The sequence below is a fragment of the Bos mutus genome, chromosome 5 (assembly GCF_027580195.1).
Source record: "Bos mutus isolate GX-2022 chromosome 5, NWIPB_WYAK_1.1, whole genome shotgun sequence".
NCBI classification, from domain to species: domain Eukaryota; kingdom Metazoa; phylum Chordata; class Mammalia; order Artiodactyla; family Bovidae; genus Bos; species Bos mutus.
The window spans coordinates 45605651-45621276 of NC_091621.1; the positions used below are offsets into that span (position 1 = coordinate 45605651).

At 51.8% G+C, this 15626-nt stretch overlaps 1 protein-coding gene across 4 annotated transcripts; it reads right to left on the minus strand.

Annotated features, from left to right (window-relative positions):
• Positions 1–270: 270 nt before the first annotated feature.
• Positions 271–15584, minus strand: ITGB7 (integrin subunit beta 7). 4 transcript variants are annotated; one of them, XM_070370846.1, is made up of 16 exons: positions 15497–15584; positions 14992–15115; positions 9315–9518; positions 7372–7573; positions 7117–7287; positions 5772–6013; positions 5248–5406; positions 4905–5000; positions 4638–4727; positions 3490–3642; positions 3001–3194; positions 2447–2670; positions 1985–2204; positions 1651–1859; positions 1167–1327; positions 271–890 (listed from the first exon to the last, which is right to left on the minus strand). In XM_070370846.1, exons 3-16 carry the CDS (start codon positions 9513–9515, stop codon positions 810–812), a joined length of 2403 nt encoding a protein of 800 aa, XP_070226947.1. In that variant the 5' UTR covers positions 9516–9518; positions 14992–15115; positions 15497–15584; the 3' UTR covers positions 271–809. The 4 variants fall into 4 exon arrangements, with proteins under 4 accessions (XP_070226947.1, XP_005902203.1, XP_070226948.1 ...); XM_005902141.3 differs by lacking the exon at positions 14992–15115 and having other exon boundaries at positions 15497–15583; XM_070370847.1 differs by lacking the exons at positions 14992–15115; positions 15497–15584 and adding an exon at positions 15179–15199.
• Positions 15585–15626: the final 42 nt, after the last annotated feature.

Below are 15626 nucleotides of genomic sequence, written 5' to 3' on the forward strand. Positions count from 1 at the left end.
ATACTTATTTTGCTATTAGGGGAGGGGAATATCAAATGAACAAGATCACTTTTAAATGGTAGTTTTTATAAGATGTTATAAACTTGTATCTTTTTACCATTAAAGTGCAGTGTATGTTCCTTCGTGATATATTTAGGATATTTAAATAAAAAACAGGGCTTTTGTACATACTATCTCCTCTTTGGGAAGAACATCCTTGGGAGAAGTTTTTTCACTGGGGCCAAAGTAGTTTTATTTTTTCCCACCAAATGTAACCAACCACCCCACAACTTCCAGCACCTATGAGCTCCCCTTCACAGAGGCACAACAAGCAAAAGTAAAAACAGGCTATCAGTTCTGAATAAGGAAAGAAAAGAAATGTAGCAGGATAGAACGAGGCTAGACACCAGCCAAGGCAGCGTTTCTCCAAGTGTGGTCTGTTGCGCTCCTTCGTCAGCTCAGCTGAGGATTCACTTGCCCACCCAGCCCGGTGCTGCCGCTGCTCCCCACGCAGCCCAGGTCATCCTTGCGCACTGTTACCTTGAGAAACTTGCCCTCAGGTGGTAGGGGGAGGACTGCATGTGAGCCTCCTGAGGCCCAGGCTCCACATGTCCTGGCCTGGGGCAAAACAAACTGACCGGTGTGCTCTCAGGTAAGACTTTATTGTAGACCTGGCTGGGAGAGCCCCCACTCCTCGTGAGGTAGGGAAGCAAGGTTGCAGCAGCAGGCAGCCCTTTCAGTGCCCCCTGCCCGGCTGTAGCCCGATCCACCCCACGCCTCAACTCCTTTGGTCCCAGAGAAGAGCCCTGCAGTGATTTTCTCTCCCCACTTCAGAGAACGGGGCTGTCTGCCTCTTGAAAGCGGGGGTTGACAGTGGTCGTGATGGCGCTTTGGTAGAGAGGATTGTGGTCCTGCGGAAAGAAGTTGCCAGTGATGAGGAAAAGTCCCAGGACTCCTCTTTTATCTAGTTCTAAGAGGCCAGCCTAGAACTTGAGCAGGAACCCCAGGAACTGATGGAAATGAGCAGAGGAACCAGGGTAAGCCTGCAGAGGAGGCACAGGCCTGGGGTGTGGGGTGTGTAGAAGGAATGGGGTGGAGTTGGGGATGGTGAAGCAGAAAGCAAAACCCCTGTAGCCAGGGGAAGCATGGAAAACCCCACCCAGTGGGGGAGGAGGCAGGCTCCTCACCTGCTTCCAGTTGAGATGCTGCCGCTCCTTTTCAAAACGATGGAATTCTCGGCGGTCATAGATCTCCACTGAGAGCCGATAAGCGAGGACCAATCCCAGTCCCACCGCCACGATGCCCCCCACACAGCCCAGCACAATGATTCGGGTGTGGTCTGCTCCCTCTATGGGGAAGAAACAATGGACTTCTGGGGGCCAGGGCCTAGGAATTGATCACCCGTCACCCACAACGTGTCCAGCCCCATCAGCCTCCCTAGTCTTGCCTGTCATTGAAAACAAAGGGAACTTCCACAGGATCAGGGTTATCCCAGCACTCAGGGCCTCAGCCAGGTCCACTTGATCCAGCATCTGCACTCTGCTTGCTTCACAGCTCTGCTTCAGTCCCCAGCCTGATTGCCTGGCGTTTTCACCTCCAGAGTTCTGGCCCCCTACCCATTAAACTTGCAGGACTTCATGTGGCATGTCCACAGTATCCCTGCCCACTTACCCTCTGGAGGTCTCACTGTGAGCACAACTCTGCCTCCAGCTTCATCCTCTGCCAGAAAGAAGAAGAGCTGGTTGTCCTGGGTTCTCTCTTTACACCAGCTGTCATCCAGGGTAGGGGTCAAAACCAGAGTCATGTTGGCGTGGGCACACGCTGTGCTGCAGTTCCTGGCCAGGGGACCAGTCCCAAAGGCTTTGCACTCTGCGCAGTCCCTGTCCAGTGGGTACCAGTAAGTTACCAGCTGGGCAGTTGTCACCCAGATGACCCACAGAAAGAGCAGGTGGGCAGGAGGGGCTCAGTGAGCCCTGTTCCCGAGGTGCAAGGCCTAAGGGCTCACCTGTGTGTCTCGCATGGTGTCTTGCAGCCTGAGCATTGATCACAAAGGGCACCATAGTAGCCGTCGTCGCACTGGCAGCGGTTACAATTGCAGTGTCCGTGCCCATTGCAGAACCCTCCGTCAGGACTGACACAGTTGTCCGTGTCGCCACTGCATTCACATGCTCTGCCCGTGCGGTTGGCGTGACAGTGACACACTCCACATTGGCAACGGCCAAAGCCTGAGGTAGGGCCACACAGAGGGTGACAACCATCCTCCACAGCCACTGGGCACCACATGCCATCACGGGCTGCCTAGAGCTGATCTGCTCCTGTGCATCCATTTCCCTCTCGAGTGTGTCAGACAACTTCCAACCCCTACATCACAGCCTGATTGCTGCCTTTGGTATCAAGAAGTTCCCAGAGCCTCAACGCCCTTGGGGGGCCACTCTGACCCCACCCTTCTCCCCAAGTCTCCAGGTACCTCCACAGAGGATGCCTTCATGTCGCTCACAGCTGGCATCGTCACACTCGCACAGGCGTCCAGAGCTCTGTCCACTGCAGGTGCAGCGTCCACACTGGCATTGTCCCCTCCCACTGCACAGGGGCCCTGTGCCGTTGGGGGCCCGGCACCCAGACTCCAGATCTGGGGAGGATAGCTCAGCCTCCGAACACTCACAGAGTCGACCCAGGCGGCCGGGGACACAGCTGGGAGGGGGAAGGGAAGAGAGGGAAAGGGGGGATCAGAGAATTTGACCATGTCTTGACCTGCCTTTCCCCAAACCCTCTAAACCTAAGATCTCAAGATAGCTGGAGAGAGAGCGAGGCTGAGAGGAGCATGGACTATAATGGAGTTCCGAGGAGTAGAAGAGCAGGGAGAGTTGCAGCGGAGGGAAGAAGCTTCAGGAGGTGAAAGTCAGGGTCGAGTCTTGGAAGGTCTACGAAAAAGATACCTAGAGACAGAGTCGCGGGTGGAGGGATGGAGGACGAGGTGGGAGTACGGGGGAGCCATATGGGTGAAGGGAAGTAGGCCCTCACCTGCACACCCCACACTGGAGGTGCCCCTGGCCATCACTGCAGTGAGGAGCCTGGAGCTGGGCGTCGCTGCAGTTACAGTCACACACTGTGTGCAACTCCACAGTCAGCTCCTCGGAGAAGCCACGGGCTCGGAACCTCAGCAGATGAGGCTCTGGGAGGCAGTGGGTAGCTTGGAAAGTAACCCAAAAATTCACCTGAGGACAGGGCAGGGGGGAATCATACTAAGAGCCCGTGAGCACACACACTCCTGTGCACATACACACATTGCAAAGCCATTGGTCATCCAGAAAACTACTTAGCAAATGAAGGGGCAGGGTCATGCTAACACCCATCTCCTAGAAACATTTGAGGAAGCTGCTCATTAAAGTGTCTGAGAAAGGACAGGTGGAGGACACCCCAGGCTTTTTACATTGTTTCCCAGGCCTGTACCCCCCATCCCCTCCTGCCTGCTCAATTTCCCGCTCCCATCCCCACACCCTTCCTTCTCACCGTCTGGTTGATTCGGACTTGGTTGCACTGTACCCAGTCGCCAGCTTCACTCAGTCTCTTCTCAGAATCCCCACATTGAGATTCATAAGAGATGCGGACCCCCGGAGGGAGAAGAGAGTGTTCGTGTTCGAGGGTCACAGTGGATGACAGTCTCTGGGGAAAGAGCGAGAGAGAGTGACCATGTGAAGGCCAGTTACAGCTCACACCCTCTCCAGCTGTTCCACATTCTGCCGGAACCCCACCCTCAGCCCACCTGGGGGCTCCTTCTGCTCTGCCCAGTCAGGAGGAGTTTCTGCAGGAAGGACCTGGGATGGCCTTGAGCGAGAACACAGGGTCCAGAGGTTTCCAACACGGCATCTCAGTGCCACTGCGGCAAAGACCTGGTGGGGCTCAGGGACTAGCCAGCGCTGTACACATGCAGTAGCTAGGTTTTTCAAACCTCATGTCTGGACATGTCATCTGTGAGCATACAAGGTCTAAAGAACAGATTCTTTCCATTGAGTTTGTCCTGGGAAATTTGATATTGTCTCACATTTTCTCACCGTGGGTTTAGAACACAGTCTCTGTTATCAAGAAGCCTACAGTCAAGTTGCAGAGATAAGACCTAACCCCAAGAAACATGAATTTTTATGGTTCTGTCTACCTGTAAAATACCATGGTTCCTGTGAAGAATATCTCTGAATTATTGATAAGCTTATAGTGAAGGCAATCTCCAGATATGACATTCTTTGTGTATAGACAAGTGCCAGCCCTTGCATCTGTTATCTGTGTGATCTTGGGCAAGTCACTTAGCCTCCTCCCCATGGATAAAACTAGAATAATAGTTTCCAAGCAGGGAGGGGGTTTAGTGGAGTAAATGAGACAGCAAACAGTGTGTACTTAGGATGGTGCTTGGCATGAAATAAAAACTCAATCAATATTAATTCCCTTTCTTGCCCAGAGCAGTGCTTCATGCTCTGTAGAAATCAGGCACTTAAGATTTATGAATGAGTGCAAGACTGAGTGAGCTGTTAATGACAACCACACACACAGACTGTGGGCAGGAGCTGTGGGGTGTGATACCAACAGGCGATTGTCCTCTTGGTTCTGCCATCCTACCTGGGGTCCCTTTCCACTTTCCCCAGTGCCCCTCCCCCCTAGCCCCTCACGTTATAAGCATCCATGATGAGCTGCACCACATTGCTGGAGTCCTCACTCAGCTCCCCCACTGCAGACTTGGGAATCAGGTTACTCAGCTCCTGCGATGGGGGGAGTTGAGGGAAATGGTGGGTCACAACTCTCAGGAAATAAGCTTGCCGTGGGCGGGGGGCGGGGTGGGACTCTGGAAGGAGGGCATATCGGGAGAGGAAAATGGGCCTTTGAGGGAGCTGAGAAAGGCTGGGCATGGGAGGGTTTGGCATTCACACAGCTCTTACCCGGTAGACAGGTAGTGTGGCACTGGTGACAGCAAAGATGGGCTGAATGTTTGCCGCAGACAGGGCCTGGGCTACTTGACCCACAGAAGGGTAGTCCTGGAGCAAGGAGTGGGGACAAGGTGAGTACCCCAGGCCCCCCTCACAGAATGCAAGGTGCCCTGAAAATCCAGGGTTCCACCAGCTAGAAGGAGGGGAGAGGCTGGGAAGTGGAGGGACATGGAGAGGAGGAGCTGCTGAGGAGGATGGCAGGGTGGCCACCATAAGGACAGTGAGGCTACAGGGAGAGGTCCTGGGAGAAGAGGTGTGGCTCCCACGGGGAGGGTGGGGAAGGGTGGCGACTCACAAACTCTGGGCTGCGACTGTAGAGGCCATTGCTGTCCAAGTGGCAGTGCCCGTCGCTGGGCATGAAGATGCCGCCCAGCTTGCCGTCCCCAGCTGTGTGGAATGTGTCATCTGACGTGAACACCAGCAGGCGGGACACATTTCTCCAGCCAATCTGCTTCTGGAGTGGGGTGGGTGGGAGGCTGTGCACCTGAGCACGGAGGGCCCTTGAGCTACCCCCACCAGCTCTACTAGCCAAAGATGTGGCCGGCCTCATTCTGACTCAGTTTGTCCATCCCCCTGTCTCCAGCTCCTTGCTTCTCCCCAAATAGGGTTGCTGCTAGTAGAGGCCTTGTAAATTAGAAAAGTATGCCTCTTCCTCTAGACATTTCACTCCAATCCACCAGGAAACTGTCAAAATAAATGTGCAAACTACAGGGACTATAACACAAAGGGCACCCCTAGAACTGTGCACTGACTAACCACAGCTGCCCATCTTGGCTCCAACCAGCTCATCCAACTCAAAGACCCTCCCCACCCCCTCACCTGGCAGAGGGCAGCCTGCAGAATGGCATCAAAGCCACCTTCGGGCAAGTCCAGGTTGCCGGACACGTTCTGGCGTCCCACCTCCCGCTCGAAGGCCTCTGCATCCCCAGTGAGGGACAGCACATGGTGAAAACTGAAGGGTGGCTGGCAGCTCTCCAGCCGGGAGGGGCAGGGGTGACGAAGCTTGGAGGGCACTGTGCTCACGAAGGGCAGCACCGTTTTGTCCACGAAGGAGCCAAAGCCTGGGAGGAGTCATGAAGGTAGTGCCAGATGTCACTGGGTGGGGGGCCACTGCTAAGGACTCAGGAAGAGAGTCCCCAAAAACTGGGGTGGGGGACAGTCACAGAGGAGCTAATGGGAGAGGGTGGTCCTAAAGGGCCAGGGACCCAGGACCCAGCAGGGGCAAAGGAGCGAGTGCACAGGCTCAGGGAAGTGGGGAATGGATATGAGGAGGAGGACATGATGGTGGCAGGCAGGGGTTTGGTGGAAGCTAAAGAAGCCTCGAGTGTGCAGTGTAGTAATGGCAGCAGCAGCAGAAGATGAAGCAGGGATGGTGGACAGAGGGATGCAAGCAGGTGCGGCAGGGATGGTGCACTTAGACCTTGGCCAGGAGACGAGGCATCAGGGGAGTGTCCAGGTGGCACGTCTAGGGCATCTCTGATGCTGGGAGCTGTCTGAACAGGCTGTCCAGATTCGGGGCCTCAGTTACCCTTCCAGTAAAATTAGGGGTACTACAGGACCCCTAGCTCTGACCTAGAAGATGTCTCTGAGGATAGATATCAGGAACCCGTGGCCTGGCCAGGTCTGTTAGAAACCAGGAGAGGGCACGAGTGTTTCGCCCCTTCATTTCTACGCCCCAGGTAACCGGCTTGCAGGAAAAAAACCTCAGGGCAGCCTCTCACCTGAGTCTGCCTGCTCTCTCTCCCCTTGAGAGCACAGTTTCACTTAAATAAACCCTCGCTTTACTTTCTTATCCTGTGTTTAGTCACTCAGTGGTGTCCGACTCTTTGGGACCCTATAGACTGGAGCCCGCCAGGCTCCTCCGTCCATGGGATTCTCCAGGCAAGAATAATAAGTGGGTCACCATGCCCACCTCCAGGAACCCAGGTCTTCCTCATTGCAGGTGGATTCTTTTTGTCTGAGCCCCCATGGAAGCCCAGGACTACTGGAGTAGGTAGCCTATCCCTTCTCCAGGGAATCTTTTCGATTATTTTCTTGGAGTGTGGGGGGTGAGCAGGAGAGGGCAGGTGAGGCCCTTGTGTGTCCTAGGCATTGGCAGAGGGTGGGGTGCGGCTGGTTAGAGGCAGAGGGCAGGCAGGAGCGGGCAGGGCTCCGCGGGGCTTACCAATGCGCACGGAGTCAGTGACCTCCTGCAACCGCACCAGCAGCGCATGCCCGAGCTGTCGCACGCGCTCCAGGTCGTCCTTCATGGAGTAGCTCAGGTCCATAAGGTAGTACAGGTCCACGGGGTATCCCTCAGCTCGAAGGAAGCGGACCCGGAGCTGCTGGGGCTCCCCTGCGGGTAGAGGTGATGGGGAGGTCAGCGGGGCGCGGTGGAATCCCAACCCCCGGCCTCACTGCCCATCACCCCTTAACTCACCCGGCCGCAGCGTGACCCGGACCCGCTGCGGCGCCAGCTGGGTGGCCCCCTCGCCGCGGGTGCCCTGGCTGAGCGGGTCATCCTGCAGCACCTCCTGCCGGCCGCGGGGCTCCTCCAGCTCCCCCGGGAGGCAGCCCCGGGCCAGCAGCTCTTCTCGCCGAGCACAGCGCCGCGCCTCCGCCTCCCCGGACGCTGTGAAGTTCTGCGCGGCAAGGGGAGGCGCGTGGGGAACCCTGATCCCCCGAAACCCTCAGCCCGGCTCCCAGAACCACCCTGCCGTCCTGGCCACTTCCAAGCCCTCCCCTGTTAGGCAACTCCCTGAGCCCCGCACCCACCCCCAATTCCCTCCCCTCCCTTCCTTCCACAGCTACCCTGGAACCTCGTACTTACTTCCTTGTCCAGAGCCCACTTCCTACAGCATCTCCCTTCTCCTACCCTCATCTCGACACCCCCTTTCCGCCAGATACCTACCTCTCACCTCCCACAGCAGGACAGAGTTCCTGCTGAGATCTTAGGGACCTCACTACCATTAAAAAAGGAAGAACCTGTCCTCCTAGTACACCCTCGCCCCGCCCCGCCCTTCCCTGCTGCAAACTCAGGCCAAAAAGGGAAGGGGGTCAGATTAAGACAGTTTCTGGGAAGGGAAACGATAGGGACAGAAGAGAATACCCCCTTCTCCTCAGTGTGTCTGGTACCCCGAGACTGGCTGGGGAGCCACAGGGGAAGGAAATGGTTAGAGCAGCTTCTCAGCTGGCCCAGGTGCCAGCCAGGCTCTGGTCTGGGGACTGGAGGAGACTGACTCGCATCCAGCTGGCCCAAGAGTCCCTGCCTGGCTCCTCTGGCCTGGCACCTCTGGTCTCTGCCTCCCACTGACTGTGTCTCCCCTTCCAGGCCTCCCAGATTCACTACGTGCCTTTCTCCTGGACCCACTCAGCTCTGGAGCTCTGTCTTCCCCCCATGAGTGTGCCCACCTTTCTTATCTCATCTAACTCCCCATTTCCTGTGAGACGGTTCTGCCCCATCCCCCCAGCTCAGGCACCCCTTTTGCTCTGCTACACCAGAGCCCTGTCTCTTTAAGGCATGAACAAAGAACAGCTTTGTTTGACCAGCCAGGAAGACACCCTCTCCCCCCCCCACATCCTTCTTGCCACTTAGGTAGTTCAAGCCTTTGCCCCAAAGCCCATAGGCTTCCAGCTCCTTCCAGCCTACCCTCCCAGTCATAGGCTGCTGCATACCCAGGAACACACCTCCACCCCCAACCCAGATCCAGAAACCCAATCACACACTTTTGCAGTGGACTGACCCCCAACATGATAGTATGTGGAGTTGGGGCCTTAGAGAATAAATTAAGGTTAGATGAGGTCATGTGAGTAGAGCCCTCATGATCTGTTGATTAGATCCCTATAAGAAGAAACACCAGAGAGCTTGTCTGCAGCCCATTAGCAAGCCAGGAAGAGAGCTCTCACTAGGAACTGAATCAGCTACCACCTTGATCTGGGATTTCACATCCTCAATCAATTTGTTTGTAAAATAAATTCCTGTCACTTAAGCCCCCCACCCCCACCCCAGTCTATGGTATTTTGACAGCCCCAAGCTGACAAATACACTTTCTCATGGATATACCCACAAAAGATCCCTCTCGCTATACACAAACAAGAGTTCAGTAAGAACATGCTTCCTCCAAGTTTAAGGTCACAAGTCTTCTCCATATATACACAGATACACAGATGCAGACAAACATGTGTGCAGAGGACTCTTGCATGCATGTGTGTGCCCACACACATGCAATCACAGACAGAAGTCATGTGCACAAACTCAGTCATATACAGGACTACAGAGCGTACCCAGAACGTCACACATGTACCCACACAATCATACTTGTATATCCAGGTTGCACACATTCACACACACACACGGTTCAGAGGTCACAGGCCCATCTTTACCAGTTGCTTGCACCATGCACAGCTCGGGTGTGAGAGGATGCACTTTTGGCAGGAGGGAGCTGGCTGGCAGGACCCTGGCAGGGACAGATTGGGATCCCTCCACTCTGTGGCCTCCTGTGGGGATGAGCTCTTGGCGTCCAACTCACTTTCACCTCTGCTCAGGGCCAGCAGGAAAACAAGGACCATTGACAAAGCCACCATGGTCTGTAATAGGATATAAAGGGGGTCACGTGGGTCCTCAGGAGGGGCCCCCAAACTCTTGGTCCTCTAAACTTAGCCTGTGGTTGTCCCTCTGAAAACTCTACCCCAACTCTTTATCTCCCCCCATAGTTTCACTTCCCCCTGTGGATTCAGCAGTTTCTTCAAAATGGCAGGAAAAGGCACGTCTCAGGCTGCGGTAGGAGCCTTGGAAAAGACCTGTCCCTCCCGTGTGCAGACTTTATGAGGCCAGAGTGGGCAAAATGGCCTAAGCAAGAGTCTGGAGAGGGGACATGGATGCAGGAAGGTCTGCACACAGGGCTCTTCACCAATTCAAGCTATAGTGGAAAGAGAACAAAACAGAGAGGAAATGGACCAGGTCTGGTCCAGTCTCAGTCACTCACTGGCTGGTGTCAAGTCAGACTTTCTCTCTGAGCCTTAGTTTCCATAACTTAAAGTAAGTGAGCTGAAAAAAATAATCTGACAGTCCTTTTAGCTTTCATAACCATGGATTCTAAAGGAAGAGGGCCAGGGGCTCTAAATAAGGGGGGGTGGGAAGTCAGGGATTAGGAATGAGAGGAAAGAATGCTGGAGCAGATGAGGGAGTATGTGAAAAAGGCAGGGAAATCAGCTGTAATTGACCAAAATGACAGCAAGAGGAATAACAATTAGACCTTAAGAAGAGCTGTCTAAAAGTCTGAGATAATGAAGAAAGGAAGGCCAGAGTTGGTAAATTTTTCTCTTTACTGTACATTGCACAAAGGGGATCTAGAGTTTTGGAGATAGAGCTTGAAGTCAGGGTAATTCCTGGAATGACCTGTATGGAAGACCAGGCAAATTTGAGAATTTTAAAAACTTATTAATTGGGACTTCCCAGGTAGTCCAGTGGTTAAGAATCTGCCTTCCAATGCAGGGGATGCAAGTTTGATCCCTGATTGGAAAACTAAGATCCCACACGCCACAGGGCCACTAAGCCCACACGCTGCAACTAGAGACCCCTAAGATTCCACGTGCCACAAGGTCACTAAACCCACATGCTGCAACTAGAGAGGCCTCTGTGCATCTCAAGTAGAGAAACACCTACTTGCCGCAACAAAGAAGAGCCTGCACACCGCAACCTAGCACCGCCACGAAACAAAATGGAAACTTACTAATTAAAATTTGAATAGGCAATTCAATACCACATTTCAAAAATCAAAAAGTTAATCCCAATGGCCATTTTTATAGAAATGCAAAAGGTGATCCTAACATTCATATAGCCTTGCACGAATAGCCAAAACAATCTTGAAAAAGAAGAACAAAATTGGAAGACTCACACTTCTTACTTTCAAAACTTACTACAAAGCTGCTGTATTCAAGATAGTGTGGTATTGGCATGCGTGCTCAGTAGCTTCAGTCATGTCCAACTCTTTGTGACCCTATGGACTATAGCCCGCCAGGCTCCTCTGTCCATGGGATTCTCTAGGCAAGAATACTGGAGTATGTTGTCATGCCCTTCTCCAGGGGATCTTCCAACACAGGATCAAACCCACATCTCCTGTATCTCCTGCACTGCAGGCATATTCTTTACCCACTGAACCACCTGAGAAGCCCATAGTATCAGCATCAGTTCAGTTCAGTTCAGTCGCTCAGTTGTGTCCGACTCTTTGCGACCCCATGAATCACAGCACACCAGGCCTCCCTGTCCATCACCATCTACCAAGTTCACGCAAACTCACGTCCATCGAGTCGGTGATGCCATCCAGCCATCTCATCCTCTGTCGTCCCCTTCTCCTCCTGCCCCCAATCCCTCCCAGCATCAGAGTTTTTTCTAATGAGTCAACTCTTCGCATGAGGTGGCCAAAGTACTGCAGTTTCAGCTTTAGCATCAATCCTTCCAAAGAACACCCAGGGCTGATCTCCTTTAGAATGGACTGGTTGGATCTCCTTGCAGTCCAAGGGACTCTCGAGAGTCTTCTCCAACACCAGGGACAAGCAAAGAGATCAATGGAATAGAATTGAGAGTTCAGAAATATTCAAATCTAGACTTGCCTGGTGATGCACTGGTTAAGAATCTGGCTGGGGACACAAGTTCGATCCCTGATCCAGGAAGATTCCACATGCCACGGGACAACTAAGCCTGTGTGCCACAACTATTGTGCTTGAGCTCTAGAGCCCGCAAGCTGCAACCACCAAGCCAGTGTGCTGCAACTCCTGAAGCCCATGTACCTAAAGCCTGTGCCTGCAACAAGAGAAGCCACCCCAATAAGAAGGCCACGCACTGCAACAGTAGCCCCTGCTCAAAGCAACTAGAGAGAGCCCTTGCAAAGCAAGGAAGACCCAGCCCAGCCAAAAGCATTAAATAAATAAAAGAAAGAAATATACAAGTCCATCCCTGTATGGCCAATTGATTTTCAACAAAGCTGCCAAACCATTCAATACAGAAAGAAGTCTTCAGCAAAAGGTGCTAGAATGACTGGATATCCACATTTAAAAGAATAAAGTTGGACTTCTACCTCACAACATACACAAAAATTAACTGAAAATGGACCAAAGACCTAAGTATAAGTTCATAAACTATAAACTCCTAGAAAAAAATATAGGGGTAAATCTTCATAATTTTGGACTTGACAATGGATTCTTAGCTATGACATCAAAAGCACAAGCAACAAAAGGAGCTAGATAAACTGAACTTCAACGTTTTAAACTTTTGTGCTTTAAAGGACATTATCAAGAAAGTGAAGAGACAGACCACAGGATGGGAGAAAATATTTGCAAATCACATATCTGTCAAGTATCCAGAATATATAAAGAACTCTTACACCTCAACAAGAAAGAGAAAAACAACCTACTTTTAAAATAAGCAAGGGACTTAGATGTTTCTTTAAAGAGGATTGATAAGTGAGGAACAACTGAGTAAAAAATGCTAAACATGATTAGCCTTCAGGGAAATGCAAATCAAAACCACAGTGAGATACCACTTCACACCCACTAAGATGGCTAGACTTAAAAAAAAAAAACACACACAGAAAATAAGTGTAGATGAGGATGCAGAGAAGATGGAACCTTCATACATTGCTGGTGGGAATGTAAAATGGTACAGCAACTGTGGAAAACAGTTTGGTGATTTTTTATGAAGTTAAAGCACAGAATCACCCTGGTACTTGACAATTCTACCCCTAAGGATATCCCTAAAAGAACTGAAAACGGATGTTTAAGCAAACACAGACTTGTGCAGGACTCTTCATCGCAGTACCATGTACAATAGCTGAAAGGCAGAAACAACCCACCTGATGAGTGCCCACCAGAAATGCCTACCTGATGAATGGATAAAATATGGCATAGCCATACAACGAAATATTATTTGGCCATAAAGAAGAATGAAGTATTGATACATGCTACAACATGGATGAACCTTGAAAACACAATGTTCAATGAAAAAAACTAGTCACGGACAAGCACACATTATACACCTCCATTTATATGAACTAGCCCAACTAGGGAGAAAGCAATGGCACCCCACTCCAGTACCCTTGCCTGGAAAATCCCATGGCAACTTAGCAACGGGGTTGCTAAGAGTCAAACACGACTGAGCGACTTCCCTTTCACTTTTCACTTTCATGCATTGGAGAAGGAAATGGCAACCCATTCCAGTGCTCTTGCCTGGAGAATCCCAGGGACAGGGGAGCCTGGTGGGCTGCCATCTATGGGGTCGCACAGGGTCGGACACAACTGAAGCGACTTAGCAGCAGCAGCAGCCCAACTAGACAACTCCATAGAGACAGAAAGTAGCTTAGTGATTGCTAACAGTTGGGGAGAAGGGGAGGATGAGAAGTGACTGCTTAATGGGCAGTTTCCTTGTGAAGTGAAGAGAAAGTTCTGGAACTAGATAACAGTGATGGTTACATAGCATTGTGAATGTACCTAATGCCACTGAATTATACACTTAAAATGGTTTAAATGATCAATTTGATGTGTATTTTAGCACAATGTTAAAAATCAAAAAGTTAAGATCGTGAGAAATGCCCTCTCCCATTCCCAATCCACCCGTGTCCACACTTACACCAAGCAAATAACCATCATTTATTAGTATTTTTTGTTGCTTGTCATCTTTCAAGAGATCTTTAGTGTATATACAGACTAACATGAACATACGTATAGTCTTCAAGTGCTAGAATCCAGTGATGGGATCCCACAGACGCTAGAATACTTGGCACCCAGTTTTGCATCTTCCTCAGTTTCACTACTTTTCTTGGAGTTCCTACTGCCCGAGAAATAAAGAAATCCCTTGTTCTGTATAGATTTCCATTGCACGGATATGTCATGTTGTATTTAGTCTTTGTGATGAGAATTTATGTTGTTTCTAATTGTTCACTATTATAAACAATACTGCAGTAAAAATACCTGGATTTACCATTTCACAGGTGTGCATGTTGTATTAATAGGATACACCCTGGAAGAGGATTTGTAGGCTTAATAAATAGGAATCATTTGTAATACTGGTGAGCAGTGCGGGCACAACCGACATGACCTCCTGAGGGGCTGCAACAGTTCCCACAACCATCAGCAGTGCATTTGAAATGCCAGCTCACTCTTTCAGGAAGCATCAACATCCTTCTCAGCCTGGGCTGAGACTCAGTACCAGACACTCGACGAGGGGTGTGGGGAAGGGGTGGGGTGTCAAGCCGCTGACCGCTCCCGTCCTGCTCCCCCCCACCTGTGACCTCAGGCGTAGTAGATATATATTTAACAGAGCCTCCACCCTCTGCGAGAGAGACGAGCTCAGGGCTAATCCTCTGCTTAACCTCAGGCTTGCTGGCTCGGCTCGCCTGTGGTTGCCCAGGCTGGGGATGCTACAGCACGAACAGAGTTTTGACTCATCTCTCACAGGTGGGGCTCTGGGCCACACTGGTTCCCCAGGAGTTGCTCATCTCCCCTAAATGGGGCCCCAGACATGTCCCCCCAACCCCCTTCTCCCCTCCTTGGGATGCAGGACTTGCCACCAATTGTATCTTAATCTGTCTTTCCCTTTCTCTCCCCTTCCTATTCAGAAATCTGATTACACCTCTAGTCTGCTTTTCTCTTCTCCATTTCTTTACAGTTCTTCATTTTACTTCCGTTCCCCCTCTGATCCTAAACATAGAATGGAGAAATCTATTTCAACCCCGTTTTTTCTCAGATGGAAACCTGAATCCCAGAAGTGGTGAGTGACTTGCCCAGGGTCCCCAGCGAACTTGAGCAGAGGCAGGGGCTGACACCGACCAGGTCTCTCACTTTGTGCTGCTTTCCTCCCCTCCAAACCAGGCCCCATCTTCATGGGAAGTTTCACCTTCTCTGCACCAGTCCCCATGGGCTCTACCTAATCCCCTTTCTCTTTCCTTGGAGTCTTCTTTGATCTTCCCCCTTCGCTCCCTCTGGGTTGTCCATTTTCCCAGACTTAATTCTGACTCCAATACCCTATTGCCCCCCCAGCAGCTGAGAAAGAGAGCATCCTCCTCACCCATCCAGAATTCCCAAGTCAGGAGGAACCTCTGCTGCCCACTCAGCGTCACGAGGAGGAGACAGAACTGAGCCACTGAGCCACTGTCTCCAAGGAGTGTGGGATCTGCCCAAGGGGAGGAGGCCTGAGGGGAGCACAAGGCATTAGCAGGCGTAGCGGCTGGGGAGTAATATAGGGAGAACCTTACCTTGTATTAGTCCTTGACACATAGCCGTAAAGCAAATGATGGGCTCATACATCCCCGCCCTCCTTTTCCTGTCTCCAGTCCCACTCTTGGGAAACCAACCCAGGAGAGATGGGTGGGGGGAGGGAGGGTTTGTGAAACTCGGTGAGGGGAAAGGAACAGGAGATCTTGGGAATGCAGAGAAGATTTCAGAGCCCTTCTCAAGACTCAGCTGAACCCTGGGTGTCTTCGGGCCACAGCCCTCTTCCCAGGAGGCTGGGACCAGGTGGGGCCTGGGTGGGTAGCGAGAGGAGGCAGAAGGGCTGGTGCCCTGGTACTCACAGGTGCGTGCTTGCGTGCGGAGCAGCCCTTCCTCCGGCAGTAGCAGCAGCCTTTGTGTACTGATCTGGGAGGCTGCAGAGGAGGAAGTGACACACCCCGGGGTGGGGGAGACTTGGGGGTGGTGGGAGTG